The sequence below is a fragment of the Equus przewalskii genome, chromosome 4 (genome assembly GCF_037783145.1).
Source record: "Equus przewalskii isolate Varuska chromosome 4, EquPr2, whole genome shotgun sequence".
Taxonomy (NCBI): domain Eukaryota; kingdom Metazoa; phylum Chordata; class Mammalia; order Perissodactyla; family Equidae; genus Equus; species Equus przewalskii.
In genome coordinates, this window is record NC_091834.1 from 6,174,416 (window position 1) to 6,201,589 (window position 27,174).

The 27,174-nt window shown below is 50.4% G+C and overlaps 1 protein-coding gene across 5 annotated transcripts in view; it reads left to right on the forward strand.

Moving 5' to 3' along the window:
• Nucleotides 1-27,174, forward strand: part of CDHR3 (cadherin related family member 3) — a 129,516-nt gene that overhangs the window by 97,221 nt on the left and 5,121 nt on the right. For 3 of the 5 annotated variants that reach the window (XM_070617158.1, XM_070617156.1, XM_070617157.1), the window contains 12 exons: nucleotides 128-222; nucleotides 1,007-1,111; nucleotides 4,984-5,132; nucleotides 7,520-7,709; nucleotides 13,501-13,672; nucleotides 15,191-15,293; nucleotides 16,204-16,302; nucleotides 18,030-18,256; nucleotides 20,251-20,422; nucleotides 22,443-22,693; nucleotides 24,560-24,741; nucleotides 26,824-27,126. In XM_070617158.1, coding sequence (XP_070473259.1) covers nucleotides 128-222; nucleotides 1,007-1,111; nucleotides 4,984-5,132; nucleotides 7,520-7,709; nucleotides 13,501-13,672; nucleotides 15,191-15,293; nucleotides 16,204-16,302; nucleotides 18,030-18,256; nucleotides 20,251-20,422; nucleotides 22,443-22,693; nucleotides 24,560-24,741; nucleotides 26,824-26,980 — 1,902 coding nt within the window. In that variant the 3' untranslated portion in view covers nucleotides 26,981-27,126. Of the gene's footprint in view, nucleotides 1-127; nucleotides 223-1,006; nucleotides 1,112-4,983; nucleotides 5,133-7,519; nucleotides 7,710-13,500; nucleotides 13,673-15,190; nucleotides 15,294-16,203; nucleotides 16,303-18,029; nucleotides 18,257-20,250; nucleotides 20,423-22,442; nucleotides 22,694-24,559; nucleotides 24,742-26,823; nucleotides 27,127-27,174 lie in introns of those variants that run through there. The other 2 variants (XM_008527394.2, XM_070617159.1) reach the window with 2 other exon arrangements.

Here is a 27,174-nt window from a genome sequence, read left to right on the forward strand (position 1 = left end):
CCTCATCCTGATGCATCAAGAATATTCCATGGACCAAGAATGTAAAAAGGGAGCTGAATAAACTCATCTCCCGGGGGAAGGTACAGAGGTGCATTTAGTTACGTCCTTTTTCCCTCTTGTTTTCTAGTATTTCCTGACCTCTCCCTCAAAGAGCTTCGGGCTGTCTGCTAATGGGACCCTCTTCTCCACAACAGAATTTGACTTTGAAGCAGGACACAGCAGGTGGCCTTTGCAATGACCTTGTTTGAAGTACCATTTTTCTGCGGGTCAAGGAGTGGGCACAGGGCAGCCCGAGGGCAGCTGGGGAGGCTGCCTGCGTGCTAAGTTCCGAGGGGTGAGCCCCAGGGGTAAAGGGAATAGGGCAGCCGTCTGGAAGGCTCCTTCTCCATCCCTCATCTCCATCTCCAGGTGACGAGGAGGAGGGCGTCGGGGAGGGCTCCCAAGGCGCCTGGGGGCCGCCACAGCCGCCCTTCTGGCTCGGAGAGGCAGCCCTCAGAGTCTCTGCTAAGAGGAAAGCAGCAGCTTCTTTCCCATTAGGAGGAGGGGGCAGGCCTCTGAGGAAAGGGGAGGGAGGCCAGGTTTGAGGAGCAAAACACACAGGCCCTGGGCTCAGCTCAGCATTGGCGCTCGACTGGGCACCGGTTGTCAGAACCGGGGCTGGTTCCTCAATCCGTGGGAGCCTCGGTTTCCTTGCGGGGGTGTGGGATGCACTCTGCAGGGACATCGTGGGGGCACGACAGAGCCAGAGTGTACACCCGGGGCATGAGCAGCTCCTGAGGTGGTGGCCATGGACAGTAACTACAGGAGGGGGAACAGAGGCAGAGTTTTCAGAGATGGGGAAGGAAGGGTGGAGACAGCAGGTCCGACTCTGCAGGAGAACACGGATGAGGGTTGCCAGAAAGGGGACAGTCTCTTTGCTCCCTCTTCCCACCCCATTTTTTCTCACCCTACTTTGAGGTAGCGTCAGCAGAGCTTGACTCCCTCATGTGGGGTGTTTCCCTGACAGCTACCATCTCGTCGTGGAAGTGAGGGACAGCCAAGGGCTGCGGGCCTCCACTGTGCTCCGTGTGACCATCGTGAACATCAATGACGAGCCCCCGCGCTTTACCAGGTAGGCCTGAGGGCATGTGGGGCCGGGCGGCCTCCTCAGACACCCTTTACACAACACAGGAAGCCCTTTGCCCTGGCCTGGAGGAGATCAGAGGCTTGAGATCGTCAACATCCTTTCTCTGGGCCTCTGGACTTCCATCTTCCCATCCTCCCCCTCCCGATTGGATGTAGGAGGGGAAGACGGGGCTCTGAGCTGGCACACGACCCTGCAACCGACACTCTGCCTGCCCCGATCCCTGAGGCGGGCTCAGGAGCCAGCCATGCGGAAACTGGCAAAATCTCCTGCCTGGGGGTTACCTGCATTAATGGTTGTGAATACATTCAGCTCAGGAGACTCCGCCATCAAAAAGCCACTGGGCCTCAGAACTATGTGGAACACTTGCAAAAGTACTCTGAGACTGGGAGGTTTTCAGGCCACTGCTCACAGGCTAAGCTGGTGCCGCTTAGCAAAACACAGCACAATCGTGAGACTTCTGGATGTTCACGCAGTCTACAGCCCAGGCGCTGGGTTTCGATGTGGAGGGAACAGCAGCAGATACACTCCCACGTAAGGCTGCCCATCAACGCCAGTTGCCAGGTTAAGCTCAGAAGGATGGCGCAGTGCGTTTCTGCTGATGGGCTCCTCCAGGAGCACAGGACAGGCAGTTTATAAATGATCGTGAGATCCCAGCCTGGATTTGGACTCCAGTATTGGTCCACACAGCACTGCAGGTTCATCAGTAACTAGGAGAGGGAGGTGATGGCCGTGGGGCCGGAGCAGGTGCGTTCTGCAGGCTGTGAGGTGGGAAAGCAGGTTAGTGGGGTTGCAAAGGGGAAAATCATAAGTTCTCCCAAGGGGCAGAGCTTGTGGACCACCTGGTTTGGACGACATCTTCCAAAATACAGCAATTGGCCTAAGTTGAAAGAGGACATGACCTTGGCCGGCGGTCGGGGCCCCCTGGGATCAGTCTGGGACTCTGGTTTTCATTTTTGGTTTGAGAGATGAACCTGTTAGGCAGCATCCCAGACAGAGAGCATGACCTATGTGACCGTCCAACCATTTTTAAAAAACCCCATTGACTTTGTTTCAACAGTGTTCCATGGATGTTGGTAGGGATGGGTCTGCGAGAACCTGTGCCCAGGAAGGGTGTGGGGCAGGATGGCAGCCCTGACGTTGCCCTGGCTGCTCAGTGAGGCCCCCTCGTCCCTCAGCCATCCATGATCTGTTGGAGTTTGCTCAGTTTCAAACTAGGCGCTCCCTTCGAGGGCTTTCATGGTGCCCTGGAGCCCTGACCCCATTTATGCGGGAGGAGGGTGTAGGAATGGACTCACATCAGAGCTTCACCCTGTCCGGTGGCTGCAGGGCCTCCCCCCACCCCCGCTTCCCTGCGCTTGAATAGATCTGAACTGTGGGCCTAGGGTAACATCTTTATGTTATGTGCTATTTTATGCATACTTAGGTCTTGGATCCCCAAACCAAATAAACCAAGGATTTTATCTTCTGCCAGGCTCGACGTCAGGTCAGCCAAGCTTTTCTCCTTGGCTGAGGAGCTGTGCCTTCACCAATAGCCTGATCAGTCCCTGTCACGGGGACCAGCTTTCCTAGAGCTCCCAGCGTGGCCTAGATGAGCCTGCAGAACAGGAGGTCTTAGAGGGTGGCACTACTGACATTTTGAGCTGGCTACATCCTTGTGCTGGGGGTGTCCTGTGCATTGTAGGATGTTTAGCAGCATCCCTGGTCCCCACCCTCTAGATGCCAACAGCAGCCCCCTCCCCTAGTTGTGACAGCTAACAGGACCACTCCCAGCTGAGAAGCAGTGTCTTACAAGCAAGAAGGGAGGGTGGGAGGAAGGGGATTTTCCCCCGAGGTGTCCTCTGTCTGTCCTAGGAGAGGCTGGGAGCTGTGGTTGTCACCTCTGGGGATTCCTTATGACAGTCCGTCTCAAACCTTAAAGTGCTTTCAAATCCGCTGGGCATCTTCTGAAACCGCAGATCCGGAGTCAGTGGTCTGAGTGGGTCTGACATCTGCATTCAGACCCAGCATCCCCAGAGAGCCTGTTGGAAATGCAGGGATGGGGTCGGCCCTGTGGCTGAGTGGTTAGTTTGCATGCTCCGCTTTGGCAGCCCAGGGTTCGCTCGTTCAGATGCTGGGTGCAGACGTACACACTGCTCATCAAGCCATGCTGTGGTGGCATCCCACATAGAAGAACTAGAAGTACCTACAACTAGAATATACAACTATGTACCGGAGCTTTGGGAAGAAAAAAAAAAGAAGAAAGGAGGAAGATTGGCAACAGATGTTAGCGCAAGGCCAATCTTCCTCAAGAAAAAAAAAAAATGCAGAGACCAGGCTTGGAGTAGCAGGGCAAGGCTGTGGAGGCAGCCTGGGCATCTTAGTGAGCTCTCTGTTGGACATTAACGGAACCTGCTCAGAGCAACCAAAGAAGAAATATAACGTGATAGAAACAGGGGCTCTCACAGTGTGAACAGACGGGCTTAGTCTCGCCTTAGGGCCTGGGGCCGCCTCCCTCTCTCCTCTGGCTCTGGTTTTGGCTTCGGCCACCCCTCCTCCTTGGCCTTACCGCACATTGTCTGCTCCTGGACTCGTCAGTGGGCAGTAGCACAGATTCCCTGAGAAGTGGGTGTGTCGGGTAAGTAAATGGAATCATGGGCAGCTTCAGTGGGACACGGGGCGGGGAGAGGCCCAGAGCACAGGGGTGGCCTCTTGACCTGAACGAGGCTTCTGTCCCCCAGCAATGGAGTGTGCCTACAGGAGGTCCCTCAAGAACGAGGGCAGCAGGCCCAGGGACAGCAAGGAGCCTGGTTCTAGCCTTTCTCGGCTGCCTCTGACTCTAGCCGAGGTTCCCTCTCCCTTCTCCTCCGTCTGGCCCTCCAGGGATGACGAGACAAAGCTGCAGAAACGTTCTGAGCTCACGAGATGGACGCAGTCATCTAGATCTGAGAGCTAGTTCCCCTCTTAAGGAAGATTCCACGTGGGAAAATCCAGACTTAGGAATCTGGTAAACCAGAGCTGACTGTGAAATGGTTTTCCCTCGGCAAAGGACTTCCTGCAGAGTTATTTCAAACCACAAGCCTCCCTGGGTCCATTCAAAGTACTCGATTTCCCCAAGATGTGTAGTTGAAACTTCGAACCCGTCTGTCTTGTTGCGGCCTTTTCCGAAGGCCGTGGAGGTCTGAGTGGAGGCTACGTTGGCGATGCCAGGTTATCCTGTAAAGAGTCGTCCCTGGAGGGAGGTGCGCTGACCTCGGCTTCTCCCGGGGGCATCATTTCTCTGCCCCGAGAGCCGACAGGATGAATGCAACTCAGAGAGGAGTGCACGTTCTGTGTGTAAACTCTGCCTCCTCAGGCCAAAAAAAAAAAAAGACAAGAAGACAAGGAAGAAATAAGAAGTGAGCAGAGGCGCTAGAGTAGAGAGTTTACGGTTTATTCAGCTTTTGGTGGCAGCCACGGGATAAGAGTCAGGAACCCGTAGTTCTGGACATCCTGTCCAGATGGAGTTTTGAAATAATTCAGGTAATTTTTGCACAAGAATTGGGAGAAGGAGAGAAGGTGCCTAGATAGGCCAACTATCCTTATTTTAAAAGATGTAAATGCCCAGGCTGATCTGAGGTGGCATCAGGTGTGCGGGGAGTCAGAGACGTAAATGTTTGCAATAACAGTGTGGCACTTTCTTCGCATCCACGGGAATGTGATCTTTGGAGACACAAAAGCCTGTCGCCCCTCCTTCCAGCTGCTGAGTTCTCCCTCCAAGCGTGTTGATGAAGCTTCAACAGCTCAGCGCTATATTTAGCCCTCACCAAAATACTCACCTCCCAGACTCCACCCTTCCGTGCCCCTGAAAACTGGCTGTGTCTGCTGTATTTCTGTTCCAGCCCAACTCGAGTGTACGTGATTCCCGAGGAGCTGGGTCTAGGAACCATCGTGGCCAATATCACCGCTGAGGACCCTGATGATAAAGGTTTTACCAACTTCCTCTTCTACAGCCTCACCACCGTGAACCGCTATTTCATGATCGATCAGTGTAAGTCACGCGCACACACATCCTCATGTGCATCCTTTAATTCAGCCATTTGGATTGTTTTACAAATATCTTATCTGTCTCTGGTCTGGGGCATGCCTTTCTGTCTAGAATATCATAAATTTCCAGGGTAATAGATGTGTTAGAAGCAGCTGTTATGGGAGACAGCCAGGTGGCATAGTGGTTAAGTTCCCACACTCTGTTTTGGCAGCCTGGAGTTCATGGGTTCAGATCCCAGGCATGGACCTACACACCATTCATCAAGCCATGCTGTGGTGGTCCCACATACAAAATGGAGGAAGACTTGCACAGATGTTAGTTCAGGGCCAGTCTTCCTCACCAAAAAAAAAGAAAAAAGAAAAAACCAGCCAGCATGGGGCTGGGGAAACTGAACAGGGCCCCGTGTCACAGCTGTATCATCCTTCGCCTTTGAGGCAGGTACGTGTCTAAGGATGGATGTGTTCACTACCCTGAGGGTACCCTGAAGTCTTCAGAAGAGACAGTCCAGACCAGCACTTTCCAAAAGAAGACGAGTAGAAGCCACATATGTAATATTATGGTCTCCAGTGGCCACATTTTTAAAAAGTAAAGAGAAACAGGTGAAATTAACTTTAATAAGGCATTTTATTTAACCCGACATATCCAAAATATTATCATTTTAACATGTAATCAATATTTTACAGCTATTGATGAGATATTTACATTATAAGGCATTTTATTTAACCCAACATATCCAAAATATTATCATTTTAACATGTAATCAATATCTTACAGCTATTGATGAGATATTTACATTAGTTCTTTGGACCAAGTCTTTGAAGTTTGTCGTGCATTCTGTACTTACCGCGCATCTCAATTTGGACTTGCCACATTTCAAGTGCTAAATAGCCACATGCGGCTAGTGGTTCCTGCGTTGGACTGCATCGATCCAGATGGATCTGCTGGGTTGCTGGAGGATTTCCCCATCTAAGCATCTCGGTGCAGAGGAGGAGAGTTTCTCCCTCCTAGAAGAGCCGTCTTTTATTGGGGTCTTAGTACAGACTGGGCACCGTGGGGAGTGATCCACGCCTTCCATCGGAGGCGCTCAGCACAGCAACCCAAGGAACCATCACAATCCACCTTTCATGGATGAGGAAACAGGCGGAGAGAGAACCCGGGCAGGTTAAGTGACTTGCCCAAGGTCGCACAGCTGGTGGGTTGTAAAGCAGAGGTGCAAACCGAAGGTGCTCTTCTCCAGCACCGGCTCTCTTGACCACTCCTAGACGGTACCACCTCGTGAGTCCCGTGTCACATCACCAAAAAGGACTTGGTTATACATAGTGATTTTGTGGAGGCCTGCGTCGACAATCCCAGAAAGACAAGGTGTTCTTTGCCCCATTGGCTTTAGGGCGAAGGCTACTTGTTCCCAGGACAGGAGGGCAAGGGCAGAATGGTGCTCTCCCTTTGAAAGCTTCCTGTGTCCTGTCGTCCAGGACCTCACTCAGCTGACAATGTATGGAGGGACAATAGTGGCTTAGAGTTCTGTTCACTCTGGTGTTGCAAACTGAACTTTTAACAAATACGGTGGGTTTTTGGAACATATTTATTAAGACTCTTTATTTGCAAGTAACAGGCACTAAGGCAAGCCTAAGCAAGGAAAAAAAAAAAAATGGTGGAGATACCCATCAACAGGATACTGGATATTTCATGAGAAAGAGCGGGAGTTTGGGGCACAGGAAGGGTGGGAACCAGGGCTGCCCCATCCACCTCGGCAGCTGGAGATCTGGCCTCTTATCTGCAGCTCCACTATTAACCTGACCTGTGTCTCTCAGTTACAAATTCTCCAGTAAGAGCACCCAGTGGGTCAAGCTGGAGTCAGATGTCTACCGGTCCGGTCAGCATGGTTGACACAGTTCTCAACATAGGGCAGCCCATGGGCAAGGACTGCTGCCAGGGGCCCAACCCTGAAGTCTCAGGTCAAAAATTCTAGAAGGGTCAGGCCAGACACCCCAATCGATGTCGAAGATAGGAACTTCCATGAGTTGTGTGTGTGTGTGTGTGTGTGTGTTTTGCTGAGGAAGGCTGGCCCTGAGCTAACATCCATGCCAATCTTCCTCCACTTTATATGTGGGATGCCACCACAGCATGGCTGACAAGGGGGTGTAGGTCTGTGCCGAGGATCAAAACCCGTGAAGCTGGGCCACCAAATCAGAACATGCCAAACTTAACCACTATGCCATGGGGCCGCCCCTTACATGAGTTTTTTTTTTTAATGTATTTGTATAGAAGGTATTCTCTTTGTAAGCCAGTCCCCATACCAGAATGTTCTTTTCCAAGTTACTCCAAGTCTCCATCTTCCTTTACTCTTCATTTCTCTTCAAAGAATCATGTTCTAACCTTTGCCTTCTCAGTGACTGGCACCATCCAAGTGGCGCACAGGCTAGACCGAGATGCAGGTGAATTAAGACAAAATCCAGCCATTTCTCTGGAAGTTCTGGTGAAGGACAGACCCTCGGGGGGTCAGGAGTGTCGCATGCAGATAACCTTTGTTGTGGAAGACATTAATGACACCCCTGCTGCATGTACCAAGTTCACCTTCAGGTATTCACATGCTGAGACATGGGCTGGGCAGGTCCCCTCATTGGTGGCCCTCGACCCTTTGGCTTCTCGGATATATTGTCAGCAGGAACTGAAGAATGATGGGCATTTGGGTCATGGCTCACCAGAATAAGTGGATTTGAACTGTCTGATTTAGTTGATAGGTTTTCCACTCGTTATCCTTTTTTCTTTCCTCTTGTTCATTTTCTTTCCTCTTTGTTGTCTCCTTTCTCTGCTGTCTCACTCTGTTGAAAAATATTCCTATTTTGCTCTCTTCTATAACATGTTCATCTCTGATGGTGAAAAGTACCACCGGGACTTGTAAGACCCTCTCTGGACTGTACCTTTTCTTTATTTATTGTCACCGGTGGCAAGACGGTGCGATGAGTTAGCCGTGATAATAGCTGCTTGAGACTTCGGAGTAGTACCTAGGAGCTCCCGGAGAAACACACCACCAGGAAGACGAATAAATCAAACCAAGTATTTGCTTAAAACAAAACAAAGCATCTAATTCACCTTACGCAACTTAAATGCACGTAAACAAAAGACAACGGGAAGGGAAAAAACGCAGACACGAGTGAGAATCAAGTTCTTTTGTATATTTTGATCTGTTCTTGGTCTCATCAGCTCTTCACCGTTATTTTAAAGCCAATTCCCTTGGGATTCTGGGTTAATATGCCTTTTTGAAAACAGTACTGTCTTTCTACTAACTGTTTTGTTTAATGGCACAAGATTAGGTATTCCCGGGCTGGCCTCACCTCTGCGTTTCCTAATATTGAGGTTCCAGTTTCCCGGGGGTCTGAAGGTGGCTCCCCCTAGGGGCGGGGAGGGCACCTGTGCAGCCCCTTGCTGAGGGAGTGCCCTGCATCTGGGACAAGGCTGGAGCCCAGAGCAGCCCTCACTTTCAGATGTCCCCTCACAGAGAGTCTCTTTCTCAGTTTATCTTTGACTGGTTTTGCAAGCACACTTTTTAAGCTCCAGGTGACTTTGAAAACAGACCCAATACATAGTATGGCCACGCAAAGGACAAAAGACCCTACAATCTTTGCAAGAGCAATAGAAGTACAAATTCCTTTATTATGCTTATGAATGTCTCCCCCTGTTCCCAGTTGGCACGCCCAGCATACTGGTCAGAACCAGTATGGCCTTGGGTCTGATATTAAAACAGTTAAACCTTGCTCTGGACACACCCCACTTGCCCCTCCAGGTCCAGTCTCCAGCCTCCCGCACCCCGCTCTGTGCCCCAGGAGGCTGACCTGTGTGGACATGGACTGGCTCCCTTGCCCTGCAGCTTCGGGCTGGCTAATGGGAAGCCGTGGAATGAGGGGGAGCGTGAGGTCAGGGTATTTATCCCCCGGCTCCCTCCCTGTGGCAGGATAAGTCCCTCCGCCTCCTGAGGGGCTCCGTTCCCATAAGGCAGCCCTCTGCACACACTGCTCTCTGTCCCCGGGCTCTGGCTTCAGGAACGGCTCCCTCTCTGACTCCTCCAGGCCCAGAGGTGGAAAGGGAGCTCCAGTCTCGCTAGCCCTGAGATACCACACCCGCCCTTGAGACGTCCATACGCCCTGTGTGCGCCTTTGTATAGCCCCTTAGTAAACCCTCCTAGAATTACCCTAATTTGCCATCTGCGCCCTGTTGAGACCCCAATGGAGTCAACAGTAGCCTTGACCGTGTGAGAGGTTCCTGTCCCACCCCTAACCTCAGAGTCTGTTGATGGGTGGGGATGGTCGCCATGGTGGGTAGTCAGGACTGTGACTTCCACACCGTTACCTGCGTAGATGGAACCCACCTCTGTTAAGAGGAGTCTGGGCCCTGGAGATGGAGTAGAGGTGACATGCAGAGTCACACTTCTCCTTTCTTTGAAAATCTAAACCTATGCTGTGCTCTTGTGTGGCCCCAGAGCATCCTGGGGTATTCTTCTCCTCAGGTCCTGCCTCTGAGACCCTTCTGCTCTTCTTCTGTTCCCCTGCCCTAAGGGGCAGGGGATAGGGTTGAGGAGTAAGAATTTTGGGTATCAGTGACAGGAGGACTGAGCTGTCCGCAGCCTTCCTTGTCCCTTTTCTCCCCTTGGTGCATTTCTATTGAGTGCACACTGTGGCTTCCTGCAGCCCAGAGGCCCTGACGTGGGGGATGACAGTCTGCAGGCTGCATTCCACGTCAGCTGGTAAATCACATTTTGAATATCCTACACCACCCCAGGCAAGCCCATGCAGAGCCACGCTCTTGGTAATCTTCTCTCCAAACGAGCCCTGAAGGTCAAGGCCAGCCAGCAACTGGACTAATTGTATTTATTACTGAAGGTGGCTCTAAACAACGGTCAAGTCCCTCCTGGGGGCTTTTCCAGGGAGAGTAACCCGCAGCCATCCTGTGAAAGCCAAGACGTGAGGAGGGGCAACACAGGGCTCCTTCCTGGGCAGTCTCGGAAGTGGAAGTCTCCTCGCCAAAGTCCCAGCCTCATTTGCATACTCCAGGGGCTGGGGACTCTGACCCCGTGTCACCTGCCATCCTCCCAGCTTCCCCATCCCCACCACGCCGGAAGCACGCTAGCCCAGCAACACCATCGGGGCTGCCCCATCTCCACAACGCTGGTCCCTGAGGATTTCTTCCGTCTTCAGGGCTCTGGGGGGAGTTTGGGAGAGCAGGTAGGAGAGGGTGGGAGGGGCAGCCCCGGTGGGTGGGAGGAGACAGGTGGCTGCAGGCCGGCCCCCAGCTGCCTCCGTGGGCGCCTGGGTCGCGCAGCCTCTCAGGCCAGCTGGAGATGGAAACGGCCCCTGCGGCTTTCCCAGGCTGCGGATGAATGAGCCCGGGCCGGATGGAGGCATCAAAGGCGCCGTGACAGCCCCGTGCTGCCTGTAAAGCGTCAGGCGCTCGCCTGAAAGCGCAGGGCAGGCCGATGTGAGCCCGAGGCGGGCAAGGTCGCAGATTCAGAGATTCAGAACCCTCGCCGGGGCGGGAGCCAGGCTGGGCAGCCTGTCTCCCTTCTGAGCCTGGGAGGGATGAATGAGGGAGCCGGGTTTCCCGAGTCACAGGTTTCAGAAAAAATACTGTGTCAGGGAAGAATGAATAGAACAGGCCGGCAGTCCTGGGGGGCCTGTGTGCAGGCCTCCTGTGGGGTGCCTGAAGTGACTGGCTTCAGAACCCTGGATTCTCCGGATGACCAGCCTCCTGGCTTTGGCAGAGTTGGAATCAAGGCTCAGATTCCGCGAACCGTCCGTGGGCCTGGAGATTCATGCATGGAATTAACAGCGACTGGAACACAGACAGTAGAGACTTGTGCCTGGCTGGATCCACTTTCTTGCACAGGTCTTGAAACCACTCTGCACTACTCTTTCTTCACCTGTAAAATGGGGACAAGAATACAAACCTCTTGGAAACGAGATAATTAGAGAGAGTGTTTTTAAAGTGCTCCATCTGATACAGCATATAGTTGGTGTCTAATAAATGGTATCTATTCTAAGCACTTATGAATAAAACCGTGTCATTGTTCAATCAAGACAGGAGTGGAAATGCTCAGGCTCCAGTTCTGCTGACTCACAGAGGCAGTTTTTGCCAAGGGGGTATCGTGGAGATTCAACTACACCTGTCAGAAAAACTGCTTCCAGGAAGCAAACCCGGTTATCCTCAGAAGTCTAAGACCGTCCTTGCTGTCACACTGCTCCGCGTTCGCTGAGCCCAGAGCCCACTGTCGCTGCTGTTAAGGGATGATGTCGAGGAAGCATAACTTGGTCTCAGAGAGAGGTGACAGTACAGAGGATTAAAGACCTTAACGCATGTCAGTCTGGGTGCTCAGAGAACAAGATGCCACCACAGCATTAAATGTGCAAGGCTTGTTATTAGGGGAAATGCCTGTGGGAGAAAATGGGGAGAGGGCTAGACAAGGCTGGGAGAGGCATCAGACCCCGATGCAAGTCCAACCTGAGTGAAGGAGAGAGGGAGGGAGGGCGGGTGGAAATGTTCTAGTCTTCAGAAGGTTTGGCTAGGGCACCGGGGAGTCCTGGAACCAGTCAGCTGTCACAGGACAGGAATGAGTGGGCCTTAGTATCTGTCACGCCCAGGCGTTGGTGCATGGCCTCACTGCAAACACAGCGATGGATTTCAGAGCACAGCTGCTGGGGTCTGTGGTCAGTTATGTTCTCATGGCTGAAGGTCTTCCGGGGACATTCTCATGGCAGCCACAGTATATTTTTGTCAGAAATTCTGTCCGAGATAAAACATGATTGAGGTAAGTAGCAAAACAAAACGAAACAGAAAACCCAAAACACAGTCGCAGATGCCTCCCTGCTGGTACCCATGCCCCTTTGTGCCGTGATGTTGCCACTCTTCCCATCAAAAGAGGCATTGCTCGTTCTACTCCTTGAATGTGGACTTGACCATGTCCATTGCTTTGGCCACTGGAACATTCACAAACATGGCACTGCGGAGGCCTGATATGTGTGTGTGCCCTGGGACTTGCCTTCTTTTCTACTTTTGGGAGACCAGCCAAGCCGGACTAGGACAAAAAGAACGGATGGATAACCCTTGTTCTTGTAAGAAATAATAAATGCCTGTCGTTTTCAGCCACTAAGTTTTGGGCTGGTTTGTTTTGTAGCAAAAGTTAACTGACATGATTTATGTCCATTTTATAGATGGACAAGCTGAAACCTGGAGACCCAGTAAAGTCCTCAGTGAACACAGGCCTAGTGGTGTTAATGTCTCTTCCTCAGGGTCCCACGCTAAGCTGGGCCTGACCAGAGGGCTCTGAGTTTGGGGCAGTTTTACTCATTTGTGCAATTTGCCTAGACCCTGGTATCAGCTGAGATTATTCGACTCTTAATAGACCTCTATTGATTGAGTGATACCAAGGTGTCAGGAGATGCTTCTATGACATCAAAGCCATTAGAACAGAAGTCGAGGAGTTCCCAATCTTCAGAGCACGGGGGGTGCGAGCACAGGGGTACAGGGCTTTCCCCCAACTGGACTATGAACTCCTGCGGGCAGGGGCAGAATTTCTTTCTCTTCTATTCTTCTTCACTGCTGTGCTGCTCTCAGAAGCTACTATGCGGTCACTCAGCAAATATTTACTGAGCCTGCCAAGAACAAAGCAAAGGTCCCTGTCCTCAGGGAGCTTCCATTCTAGGGGGAAATAGGTGATCAACAGGATAAATAAGTAAACTACATAGCATATTGGAAAATGGTAAGTGCTAAGAATTAAAAACAAAGGGGGGACAGGAGAGGGCGCATCCAGCGGGGGTGGGGGGGTCATTGACATTTTAGATAGGGTCTCCAGGGTGGCCTCCTGAGAAGGTGACATTTGATTAGAGACTAAAGAAAGTGAAAGAGCAAGCGATGTGAATATTTGTGGGAAGAGCCTTGCACGGAAGGTGGAATGGCCCTGAGGCCAGGCCTGGGGGGTGTTCAGGGAGCACCAGGAGGCCAGAGTGGCAGGAGTGGAGTGAACAAGAGTCAGCAGGAGATGAGTGCAGACAGGTAAGGGTGGGGGGCTGCCGTGCATCGCAGAGGGTCCCGTAGATCAAAGTTAGGACTTTGCGTGAAATGAGGAGCCACTTGGCGTTCAGGAACAGAGACGCGATGTGGTCTGACAACACTGCAACAGGATCCCTTTGGCTGCTGTGTTAAGAATAGTCTGAAAGGAGGCAAGGGCAGAGCAGGGGCACCAGGTCGGTGGGCACTGCCAGGACCACGGACTCGCTCTGAATGGAAAGTAAAGCAGCGCGGTCTAGCCCAGGGCCCGTGTTAGAAGGAACACTCCATCGCCATTTGTTGTGGAAAACATTGAATCTTGTCTTTTCGCCAGCGTTATGGTGTCTGAAAGAGCAGCCAGGGGGACGCTGCTTCTGGACCTGAACAAATTCTGCTTTGATGTTGACAGCGAAGCACCGAACAACCAATTCAACTTCACCGCGCCATCTGGAATGGGGAGCAGCGGCAGGTTTTCACAGGATCCAGCTGGCTCTGGGAAAATTGTGGTCAGTGAACGGTCATTGCATCGTTGAAAGGGCATGGGGGAAGCTGGGCTAACAGGCCGAGTGGTTTTGCAGCCCCACAAAGAGAAATTTCCAAGGTAACTCCCTCTCTGAGCGACTGTAAGTGACAGGCTTCCAAGCGGCTCTCTTGTTCCTGGTGGCTCTTTATTTGACCCCAGTTCGTTTGTTTTGCCTGGTATTGCCTGGGGTGCTAAGGACCCGAGTCTTTCTTGCAGAGCTGGCAGTTTGCGTGCCTGTGTAGCTGCCTCTGCAGTCACGTTAGTGCCCTCTGGGCTCCAGCCCTTCTGTTAATTTGAGTGCTCGTTCCAGGCCCAGGGAGGTGCGAGGTGAGAGAGAGCAGGGCCTGGGCTGAGTGTGTCTCGCTGAATTCAGCAGTGTCGAACCCCTGGAGGCCCAGAGGAGCCTGAGAAAATGAGGCTGTGCTGGTAGCCCCGTTCCCCAGCCCACGCACAGGGGCAAAAGCAGGAAGAAGGATGGGCGGGTCTCAAGGAGCTGTGCAAGAACTTTACCCACAGGGTTCCCGCTGGAGGGTGGTGGGGAAGGAGGAGAGAAAAATGGAAGGGCAGAGCAGGAAGGGGGTCTTGGAGAGGGGTGGTCTGCATCAGAGATAAAGCCTCAGGGAGGACAGCAAGCAGCTCACTAGGCAACCTCTCCACTCCCTCTGCCTCCCCACCCAAGCCCATCTTCAATGCCCAAGAAAGTCTTACCAATTTTATTCATAGTGTCATCTGAAAAGTAATTTCTATTTTGGTCTGTTTAGGAAATTAATACATGTTCCCTGTAGAAAACACAGAAAAGCATTACCATTCAGTGATAACCTCTATTAACATTTTGATGTATTTCCTTCTTGTCTTCCTCTCTATGTATAGATTTTTTGTTTGCTTGTTTTTTGAGGAAGATTAGCCCTGAACTAACATCTGCTGCCAATCCTCCTCTTTTTGCTGAGGAAGACTGGCCCTGAGCTAACATGTGTGCCCGTCTTCCTCTACTTTATATGTGGGATGTCTGCCACAGCACGGCTTGACAAGCGGTGCCATGTCCGCACCTGGGATCCGAACCGGTGAACTCCAGGCCGCCAAAGCAGAACATGCACACTTAACCGCTGCGCCAAGGGCCTTGCCTCTCTATGCATAGATTCTATGTATATTCTGTACATATATGCATAAGTATTTTAAATGATGGGAATATCCCTGCACATGGGATTCTATGTCATGCTTCTCTTCCACTAATCTAAAGTCTTAAGCCTATGATGTTGGGCAATAGTGTTCCATGGACATCTTTAGACATAGATTCTCTCTCCTGATAAATTCTTTCGAATAAATTCTCTAGCAGTCAGCGAAGGTATGGATGTAACTTTTTAAAGCTCCTCCTATGGGCAAAATGCTTTCCAGAAAGGTTTTGCAATTTACATGTCCGATAACAGTGTATGAAAATGTCTTTGTCAGTTTAATGAAAAGGATCATTCGTGCTGTGTAATCCGATCTCTTTGTTTGAACCCAGTTGGTTGGTGATCTAGATTATGAAAATCCGAGTAACCTGGCAGCCGGCAATCAGTACTCAGTGATAACCCAGGTGCAGGATGTTGCCCCTCCTTACTACAAAAGCAAGTATCATTTTGATTTATTTCATGAAGCATCTTCCCTGAGTAGCAATGACTAAACTGTGCCAGGCAATACTCAGTGTTGGACTAGGTGTTTGCGTTCAAAAGGAGACTTCAAAAAACCCAGACCCTTGGGAATCAGCCCAGCCTCCTCCTGCCCTTCACCGAGCGCATTTAACCAGTCTCCAAGGCCTTTCTTCTGTGTCACCTCCTAAAATCTCCGGGATCTGCTGCCTCCCCCCATCCCACTAGCACTGCTCTCATGCAGCGCCTCCCCTTTCTCAGCTGAAGTACACCACCAAGAGTCTTGGAAGGGTCTTTCTGCCTGCCTTTAGTCTTTCCCCCTTCCAATGCATCCTCCACGTTTCTGACCGTGATTTTCAGGAAATATAAATGCCGTCATATTACTTCCTTGCTTAAAGCCCTTGGGTGTCTCCCCGTAGCTGTCAAGTTCAAGGTCAAACTCTTTGACTTGGCACACAATGATTTTCATCATCTACCCCTACCTAACTGTCTAGCTTCAGCGCCCATTGCTTGCCTCTAAGCCCCCTTTATTCCAACTAGGCAAACAGCTTGCGGTTTTCCTGATGAATCATGCAGTTTTAGACCTTGGCATCCTTGCATGTGCCTAGACTGCGCCCCCATTCCACCCTTGCCCGATTTGTCTAGCTCTATCCTTATAAGGCTCAGCTTGCACTTCCTCGGGCTTCTGTAGTGACCTCTACGTGTGTTCATCCAAAGGCAACTACCGTAAGCATCCCAAAGGCGGGAACCACCAGGTCTTAGTCATCTTGGGTCTCTGATATTTTGCACAGAGCCTGGCTCACAGAAGATGCTTTAAAACTATGGAAAAAAGATGAATGAATGAGAATAGAATGTTGTGATTTACTTTTTTTTCTATTTCCATTTTTAGATAACATCTACATTTATATCCTAACCAGCCCAGAAAATGAGTTTCCTCTTGTCTTTGATAGGCTGTCCTACGTATTTAACGTGTCAGAATTAAGACCAGGTAAGTAACAGATGAGACACAGACCCCAGTGCTAGATGGACCTCTCCATCTCCCTTCCAGAAGCCCGAGGCGGGGCTGTGCACAGCGGTTCACAGCTGAGTCCTGTTTATCGCCTCTCTTATCTCCCTTTAAATTGTCTGCACTGCTGAGGGGCCCTTCAGGTGAAATGTAGATTTTGAAAGCAGCTGATTAAACTGCCCCTGATTGCTTCCTTGTCCGTGGGCCGATCCACATAGTCCTCCTCCCTTTGGTGGCCTAAGTTTTCCCTTGGTCTCCACGGTGGTTTTTATCCAGCTCATTCAGAGAACTGAGATTTAACAATAGGGAAAAGTTTTCCCATTTCTACATTTCCTTCATTTAAAACAAAATAAAGACATTTTCTCTCTCCCTTAACAGGATTCCCTGGAGCCACTCTTTCACCCTTTATGTCACCTTGATCTTGGCAGGGTCCTCCCCCATTAGGGGACAGACTCCTCCCCTCACTTCCAGCCAGGTGGGAAAGTCGTCCTGTTACTTCTAGCATCATCAGATGCCGCCCGTGGATACTTCTTCTCTATTAAACAAACCAACCCCAAACCCTCCCTCTAAAATGATCCCCTCCCCATTTTATTCCCTCTCTTTATGCCGGTCTGCATTTCCTGACATTAAGCCTTAAACAAAGTACAAAAAGCGGGTCCAAAGGAAATGCTTTTATTCCTTGTGTCTTACCCAGTAAATAACAAATGCAACAGGAATAGGCTTTGTATGAATTCACAGAGCTTACCACAGTTACTTTATTTTTTTGAGGAAGATTAGCCCTAAGCTAACATCTGCTGCCAATCCTCCTCTTTTTTGCTGAGGAAGACTGGCCCTGTGCTGACGTCTGTGCCCATCTTCCTCTACTTTATCTGTGGGATGCCTGCCATAGCATGGCTTGACAAGCAGTGCATAGGTCTGCACCCGGGATCCGAACCGGTGAACCCTGTGTTGCTGATGCGGAAAGTGCGAACTTAACTGCTGCACCACCAGGCAGGCCCCCTTACTACCGTTATTAATCACTGACTTTGGGTCAAGAGCTTAGTGCTGGGGCCACATGGTCGAATAAGAGAAGGTTCCTGCCCTGGAGGAGTGTAATCGATGAGGAAGAACTTGTGAAAACAAGCAGACCAGAACCCCACAGCCCCACCCACAGGATTTGTAAAATAAACAAAATGGAACAGCGCTTAAAAACCTATACCCTGTAACCATCAGTTACTAAACCCCTTAAAAGATTGTTGAATCCATATGGCGACGGACAAATAACAATGTACAAGTGAGATTTCACAACATTATAAACTATTATGGCTTCAATAAAAAAAATTGTTTTCTGTTCATCTTGTTTATAAGAGCAGTTCCTGCTCATTATCGAAAATGTGAAAAACACGAAAGAGTTTTAGACAATCGTGCAAAGAGTTGTCTGCATGAGGACGTTCTTTGCAGCGGTGCTCGTGATCGCATAGTAACTGGTGTGCTTGGTGTCTATATAAAGACGGGAATTGTCTTACGTCTCACGGTCCTGCGTGGATCAGTTACCTAAGGGGTGCTCATTAGCACATTTTGAATTTAATAGAATTGAAGTATAAAACGCACAGAATCTGAACAGCAAAGAGGCCTCCAGAAGTCTCTGCGCATGGCAGTGAGAGTGTCTGCTCTGGGTCCTCCCTGTGGCCCCCAAAACACGACTAATCTTGGGTACTTGATTCTTGCAGCTAGAACCCGCGTTGGACAGGTGCAAGCGACTGATGGAGACCTCCCCTCGCGCAGCGTCGTGTACTCTATCTCCTCCGGAGGGGCCAGCAGACAGTACCCAAACGTGTTTTGGATTAATCCCCAAACGGGAGAACTCCAGCTGGTGACGAAAGTGGACCACGAAACAATCCCCATCTATATTCTCAGAATCCAGGCCACCAATGGCGAGGACACGAGCTCAGTCACCGTGAGTGGGGCTGTCTGGGGCGTTCACATGAGCCTGATCGACGGGCTGACTTAGGGTCTCTCTGGTACCCTCCAGCTGTGGCCGTAGCAACAAGGGATCTTAACAGGGCACATCCTGCAGATGTGACAGGAAATGACCGGTGGTGTCCAGGACAGCACAATGGGCCACACATTGTGGTGCCCAGGAAAAAAAGATTGACATCTGTAGGCCCAACTTTGTGGGTGGCTGCGAGGAGGTTGAGACTGAGACTGAGGGCCAGAGGTGGAATATTGCCACTGTGGGGGACACGCTTCCTCCTGCCGCCCTGTCCATCTCCCTTGGCATCTGCGGTGGGCTGACGGCGAGATACACCCTGCCAGAAGTGGGGCATGGTTTCCCAGCTCTGCATTGCCCCCGTAAGAGCCATTTTGCCATGTTCCTAGCCCACCTCCATCACCTGGGATGGGGTGGATCTTGAAACGACAGGGCTACGGCTTCTCGCCCTTTGATTCTGAGAATCTGGTTAAATGCACATCTGACTCAGCAGGTCTGAGTCGGGCCCGAGAACCTGCGTTTCAACCTGTGCTCACGCAGCTGGTCCACAGCCACGCTTTGAGTAGCAAGGTTTGAACAGGTCTGTGCCGTCAGTGGTTAGAATAATCTGAGGGCAATATGATGGCCACAAAGACAGAACTACGTCTTGGTCTTTCCCATTAGGAAAGTGACAAAGCATAAGGCAAAAGGACTCAGCTGGCGGCAGGCAGCCCTGTGTGATAGAGACAATGTTCAGAGTCAGCAAACGAAGTTCATTTCTCAACTGTGATCCCAATTTTCCAAGCGGGTCAGAGCAATGCCCACCTTTGTGTCCCAATTTCTCTCTCCCTTAAATGGAGAGTCACCTGATAACCCAACACTTGAATAGTCCCGTCCCTCTGATGACTGACTTTGAATTAATGGGACAATGTTTTTAATGAAGTGGACGCTCGGCGTTGCTAGCTGAGGAAAAGACGTGCAGAGCTGGAGATCACTGTAGTGTTTGTTAGGCTGGGTTTTTCAGAAAAACGAATGGACTCCACTTTGGGAGCTAACTAGAGTGGACATTTCAATTTATTCCTGGGCTCAGAAATAGCTGAAATGCCCAAATTTCAAAGGTGGAATGAATACAACTCAAATTCATAAGCTTTTAAAAAGGGTGACGACCACACAGGTCCCTTTCAGGGCTGCTGTTCTATGATTTGGTGCTGGCAGGCGTCCTTGTCCGTGTTCCAATTCTCCAGGCATAAAAGACATGACGAAAGAGAAGAAGCTGCCCCCGCTTGTGGCAGGTTAGCGCTGCCAGCTTTGTACAGTGCTGACGGCCCAGGTTGCTGATGAAATCCTGGCGTAGCCGGGTCGTCTCCCATCCCAGTGGTTCTCAACTGTGGCTGCATATCAGGATCAGCTGGGAGCATAAGAAAAACGTGTGGGCCCCACCCTCCAGAGAGTCCAATTCATTAGGTCTGCAGTGGGCCCGAGAAAGTAGAGGCAAAGTAGGGAACCATTGCTCTATGTTCCAAAGTTAAAGATGGAACTTCTCATTCACAAGGACAGCAAGCAAGGAAGTACAGGGGGTCACCATAAATCTGTAATCATTACTGGAGAAACAACTCAGCAGCATCTGGGGACGAGCCCATGCATCAAGGTGCAGGTGTTTGGGGGTGCATGAACACATACGCATGTGATACACACCCACACACACACACACAGTGCAGAAGTTGATAGCATAGGACTTGGAGTGGGATAGACCTGAGCTGAAATCCCAGCTGTGCCACTCATGGGCTGAACAGCCTTAGGTCAATTACCTAATGTCTCCAGGCCTCAGCTTCCCCATCTGTGAAGTGGGAGCATTCATGTTCTCTGTCTCAGGTGAGCTTAAATGAGCCCATCCACAGGAAGCGCACAGCCCAGCGCCTGGTGCTCAGTGGGGGCTCGGTGAGTTTCAGCTTGTAACGCTGGCCTCCTTCTCGCTGCCCTAGGTTACTGTGAACATCCTTGAAGAAAATGATGAAAAGCCAATTTGTACCCCAAACTCTTATTTCCTGGCCGTCCCAGTGGATCTGAAAGTTGGCACAAATATTCAGAATTTCAAGCTGATGTGTACTGACCTCGATTCCAGTCCCTGGTCTTTTCGATATTCCATTGGCGCAGGTGTGGACTGGGTGTCGACGGTGCTGGCCCGGTTCTTGGTGCGGCTGTTAGGGAGGACGGGGTGGGTCTGTGCTGGGGGCGCAGTGTCTGGGTGGGGGTACCTTGCAAGAGGAGAGCCCGGATGGGGAGTCTAACAGTCCTTGTCTCCCAGTCCTCTTGTCTTCCCTTCTCCTCACCCACCCCCTCCCAGACTCCATACAAGGCCACCCAAAGGCCCAGGGAAGGGTGAGTCCCATTGACGGTGACTCCCCCAAAACTCCCAGACTGTCATATAATTCATGAATCATGTTAGTGTAGTTAAAAAATTATTTTTAGTCCAACAGCTCAACCACCTCTTTTCCTGAAAGCTTGTAGTGGGGGCGGGGACTCCCGGGCCTTTCTCTGGATAATAATAGATTAAATAGATTAAGTGCATTTTGAACTGTGTCCTCAGGAATTCTCTTCTGCTCCATTCATTTTCTCTCTCTAAAAATATACCATTGTGGGAAACAAAAAAAAAAAAAGAGCACCCTCGATGGAAATTAGACCAAAATAGCTCCTCTAATGAAGTGCTGAGGCCAGAGATCTAAACCCAAGCAAGCAGAGCAATTCCACGCGGAAGGGTGAAAATCCATCTTGGCCGCCTGCTGGGCCCTGGCAGAGCAGGAACTCGAACGGTAGGAAGCCAGCCTCTCGAGCCGCCGTGGCACAAACCCCAGGGGCAGAGAGGGCCTCGAGACTGCAGTTGCGAAGATGGAAATAATCCATACCGAGAACCCTCAGGCCTCTGTGAAGCGCATCGCTGCTAAGGGAGGACAAATTGCACCATCTCCTGCTCCATTTCCTGGTTTCAGTCGGTAATGAGTCTGGAGCCACTGGAGGAAGGAGCCAGGGCCGCTAGGGTGGGCAGCCTCTCTGCCCTGGGCTCCCTAAGCTCTGAGTCTTGAGGCCAACAGACTTGGGGGGAGAATGGGGAATGGGTTCGAGGGGATCTGGGACTGTGCTCCCTGCAAAGCCAGGAGGCACCCTCCTTTTTGGGGGACCCAGGCGTGTCTGTTATCAGTGCTGTTGCAGGCTCGGTGAGCTGAGAAGTCGAAAGAAAGATTTCTTGGACTCTCAAGGTCTGGCAGTAGTGCTCTTTTATTCAAAGAATTGTATGGAATAGCATGGGGACAGGACCCATAGGCAGGAAGAGCTGCAGCATGGGGACAGGACCCATGGGCAGTAAGAGCTGCAGGCATGGGGACAGGACCCGTGGGCAGTAAGAGCTGCAGGCATGGGGACAGGACCCGTGGGCAGTAAGAGCTGCAGGCATGGGGACAGGACCCGTGGGCAGTAAGAGCTGCTGCAATGTGTTGAGGGTTAGGGCTAAATTCATGAGGCATGGGTACGTGACTTATTTTTACTAGACAAAGAAAAGATGATGTAAAAAGTCATTAAATGGTTTCAGTGCAGATGGGGTCTGGTTATTGTGTGGTCGTATAACTTTAGATATGTGTTGGGTCATATAGATCGGCATGTAGGCCAGGATGCCCTGGGCTTCTCTCCCTGGGGCAGCCTTGATCCACGTCAGTCTGACCAGCCAGCTTCCACGAAAGGCATGGAATGAACTTGGCCTATAGCTAGGGACGTGGCCTGCTCTATCCTCTTGCTGCCCACTCATTGGTCTGAGTGTGAGTTTCATGTTGTTACCAAATAAATGCCGGGTGATGAGGATTGGCTAGAGAGGCTGCACCCGGATTATTAATTCTCTCTGCCAGATGCTCAGCAAGATGGCGGCCATTCTCCTGGGACCCGTGTGCTGTTGTCCTTTTCTACTCTCACCCTCATTGCAGCCATGCTGGTTGTGAGCAAGAGTTTCTTTGTACTAATGAAATCTCTGGCTCAGTTAAGGCCGATAGCGTAGCCCTGGTGCATAAGACAGTCTATTCCTGCGGCCTGGACGTTTGCAGAAAAGGCTGAATGCAGTTTTCTCCTAAACCTTTATTTCTCACCCTCTTTTCTTCCTTTGCCCAAAATCCTCATGTCAAATCACATTTAGGCAACATCAACAGTCATTTCACGTTCTCTCCCAACGCTGGCTCCAATGTTACACGCCTGCTCCTCGCGACCCGCTTTGACTACGCTGGTGGGCTTGATAAGATCTGGGACTACAAACTGCTGGTGTACATAACTGATGACAACTTGCTGTCCGGCAGGAGGACAGCTGAAGCTCTTGTTGAAACAGGCACTGTGACACTGAGTATTAGTGTCGTTCCTCACCCAACCACGACTGTCACCACAACTCGCAAGGTAAGGGCTTTGGGACATGGCCTCCCCACTTACATCCTTGTGATGAACATCGATGCAGCCCTTTGACCCAGGAGAAATGTGGGATGGACTGAAAAGAGTTGAGGTATTAGGATGGTGCCAGGAATGGCAACCATGGGCTGGATTGGAATCACTGGGTGGTAGGTAAAGATCTCGGGGAGACCTTGCACTTGTAGAACCATTAACTTCCTCTTCTGGTAAATAAGGGTGGGCACTGATGAAGGGACTTGTGATAGACCAGGGAGTGACCACCTATGGTGCCCGTGGCACAGGAGCCAATTTTCATGGGCGTGTGGCCAGTTGCTACCTTCCCAACCTCTTCTCTGCTTGCTCTTAAGAGCCAATGAGAGTCAATGTCCATGAAAGCAGGGAGATGCCAGGTGTGCTTCTCCAGTTCTTTTGAAGAGACACCATGTGGCAAACTTCACCCTACTCCCCATCTCTACCCCGCCAAAATTCATTCATTCAATCTACAGACATTGATTTATACCTATATTATGTCAATCACTTTGGTGAACAAGCCCAGAATGATCTCTGCTTTCACGGAACTTATAGGATAGGTCAGTAGTTCTCAAAGGGTGGTCCCCAGAGCAGCAGCGTCAGCATCACCTGGAGATTGGATAGAAGTGCAGACTCTCAGGCCCACTCCAGAATCTTAAAGTTATACCTCCACCACCCGTGACCATCACCACGACCTCCACGGAAAGATGCTGGAACGCCAGCTGCATCCCCAGCCCTACTAGAGCAGAAACTCTGGGTGTGGGGCCCAGCCATCTGTGTTTTTAATAAGGCGTCCAGGGGATTCTGATGTGTGCTGAAGTTTGAGAGCCACTTACCTGGAAGGGGAGACAGATTGCAAACAAGTATGCTTGTTAATAAACTAGCTACGGATGTCTTCAACGGTAGGGCAAGAATAAGCAGGTGCCGTAATAGAATGTGTGGCCAAGGAAGGGAGAGTCTGGAATCTGACAACAGGGTTATCTCCCCCTGCTCTATGGAGGAATGGCTTATATTTGTGCTGACTCTTTTGTTCGCTTCCCTCCTGCTCCTGGTGAAAGCTGTGCCTTTGGTTGGCAGCCCCGAACTTGCAGTACGCCAGAGGAAGAGTTATCAGAAGCTTAGAAAGCTACCTATGGAAGGTGGTCAGACTCTGCTTCTCAGACTCTTATGAAGAGCTGGTTAATGTTCATCTCCCGTGCACTTGAGTCAATGTTACACCAGGGAGTGGAGGCATAAGGCGACCTCGAAGGCTTTCCATGGTGGTAGAAGCCAGTAGGCTCCCCTGAGTGAGGAACTGCCACCTTTCTGGGCCTTACAACATGACCCAGTTGTGACATCTCCAGTGCTGGAATCTCCATTACTTGTTTGCTATCTGTCTCCCGTTCTAGGAAGAGATGCTGAACTTGAGGCTTCACTGTTATCAGCCCACTCATCCGGCAGTGCGGCTTGTAGTGTGTGAACACAGAAAAGCCTACGAAGTGTCACAAAAACAACTTCCACAGCTCCTGCCTTCCCAGTGAGAGACAACGGCTATACTAGTCCCTGGGTTGTGCCGTGATCTGGCAGGGAAAAAAGCTCGTGGAATTTTTAGCTTTGGGAAAAGGGAAGAAAGAGGATGAAGTTAGGCCTAGAGTTGTTCAGCTCCCTGAATTTTCTGGGTTCGAATCTGATAGATGGTTCGAAAGACTATAAATAAGGTGATGGGTTGTGGTAGCAAGAACTATGAGCACAGGACGTCCAATTTACAGAGCAAGAACAAAGAGCGGAATAAACATCAACACGAGGGAGTAATGATGTCAGAATTGCCTCCACCACTCTCCCCTCACCCTCTCCTCTTTGTCCTTCAAGCCCAGGGTCATCTACCAGATCCTGAGGAAAAACGTTTATTCTCCATCGGCGTGGTATGTGCCTTTTGTCATCACTTTGGGCTCCATATTGTTTCTGGGCCTCCTGGTGTCCCTGATCGTCCTGTTGGCCAAAGCCATTTACAGACACTGTCCCTGCAAGACCGGCAAGCACCAGGAGCCTCTGTAAGTTGTCAGTGGGCCGGGCCCTTTCCACCACTTCCTTTAGGTCACTGTTTCCAGTGATGTCAGGAGAAGGGAAGAGAAAGAATCAGGATTTCTCTACAGGGTGGAGGGTGAAGGAAGTGAAAGGAAATACGGGGGAAGGAACCCTGGTAGCCTCTTCATCATCTGCTGGGCTAGGAAACTTCTCCTGTGGTTTTCGCAGGCACCTGCCCTGTCCTTGGTGCCCTCTCAGTGAAATTGAGGCTTCAACCCTTTGGTGACCTTGCCCTGGATACAATCTTCAGAAAAAAGCCTGGTGTGAGGAGGGAGAGAATGTGCCGTGCTCTTTTTGTAGAATATTTAAAGGATGGAATGGAATTAGAGGAAGCCCGAAAAACTGATAAGGGAATTAAGCTTTTGGCTCCAGCGACTCAACTGGGCTTTTGTGCGACTAAATCATCATTGTTCTTCCGCGTGTGGATGGATCTCTCACTCTCGAGGGCTATAAACACGGGGCTGTTTCCGCTCCCTCCTGTTCTCGCCTGCTCACTACTCAGCCTCTTATGGCGACACTCTGCTGAGTGTCTCTTACTGGCTAAGGTGAGGTACAGAGTGAGGAGAAGAGAGCTCTAGATTCTTACGAACTTCCTCCATTGCCAGTTTCTTGGGTCTCAGTGGCTCTCACACTGAGAGCGTCATGGTTCTGAGCCTGGGCTTCGGAGTAAGACAAGGCCTGGGTTCCAATCTTGGCTCTACCATTTTCTAGGTCTGTGGCCTTGTGCGAATAATAACGTCTGTGAATCTCGATTTCCTGAGCCCAAAACTAAACAATTAAATGAGCAAATGCAAAGAAAGCACTTAGCACTGTTCCTGATGTACAGAACAGGCTTAATACACTATTTTTTAAAATCTTGCTGCATTATGTTTCATGGCTGAGTCCCAGTGAGCTCAGAATTCTAGATTCCAAGTTTAGCTCCGTCCCAAGCATCTTGGGATGTTAGAATGTCAGTTTTGGAGTTTCTCATTGGCAAAAAGAAGGGATGATAAGACTCCTGTGCCTTTTAAAGGTATCCTGAAGATTAGTACTGTCTCATAATTTAAAATGTAGGGATGAAAGACTCTGTATAAAAGCATGAGGCTTTAGCAGAAAGATGCGCGTTGCCTTTTGCCATATTTATTGGGGAAGTTCGTTGCTATTGGCAACCTTGACTTCAAGGTAAGAAATCCTTGAGCATCTGCTGAAATTAAAAAAGGCATTGTGTTTGGACTACTTGCAAATTGATTTGAAAAAAAAATTGGCTCCAAAAGAGTGGCGCTTAAGCTTGTAAGGATGGTGGTACACCGTAAGGGGATTTCAGCAAAAGTTCTTAAAGGAAGTAATCCAACAGACATTGCAACTCACATTCAATTTGTAGTTAAATGATAAATACGCACCTTGAACTTGGTTGCCTTACCTTATGTTCTAAATATTTATTGTTTTCAACATGGCTGACTTAAAGAAGAAAAACAACCTAGTGATTCAGACTGAGGCCTGGGCTCTCTGGAAATGAGTTATATCATGTGGCAGCCAACATTTGCCCAATAGCAAAGCAGAATAAAATCAGAGTCACAGAATTATAGAGTCAGAGGTTATCGTGGGAGTGGTCTTAGAATCCAAGTCCGGCTCTTCCTGTTCCAGGAAACCAGGGTTTAACTGCCAGCCCTCCAACCTTCGGCTGTGAGCCACACATTCTGCTCAGCTGGCTGCTGGCGAGAAAAATGGGCAAGGGAGGATCACCAGCCGATCCGTCTGATTGGGGTGGTCATGCCCTCACCAGGTGTTGTCAGAGGAAATATATTCCCTGAAGTTCTAGAAAGCAAGTTTTCAAACTTATCCGACTCCCAGAACCTGCTTAGTCCTAAACCAGTAGTGGGAGCTGCCCCTCTGTTGGGAGCAGGGGTGGGAGCACAGCCTTCACTTTAGTTAGTCCCCATCCCTGGTCCCCCTTTCAATCAACCCCTGAGTCCCGAGGAACCCAGTTGCCCAAAGGGCCCCATGCTGTTGTGTGTATGGTGCAGAATACTCTCAGATTAACTCTGGTCCATCCCTTTCTCCCCGAACAGGGTGAAGAAAGGAGGTATGTATGGTGCTTGCTCCCTTTGTTGCTGTTGTCCTTTACTTGCTCTGTTGTACTATATAAAACAGTTCCAGCTCAGCAAAGAGTCAGGGTGCAATCCTGTCTTGGTGGGTTTTCAGCCGCATCATCTGTGGATGGAATGAGACAGAGGTCAGACATTACCTCCGAAAGGGAAGGGCCGGGTGCTGGTGCCTTCGGCCCATTGGCTCTCTTGTTTTGGTCCTGTCTGTTCCTGACCCAGAGTCACCTCCGTCAGCTCAGCTTAAACACCTGGAGGTCTGCTCTGCACCAAGTGGGACACGAACGAGGAATTCTCTGGTGTGACCCCTCCTGAGGA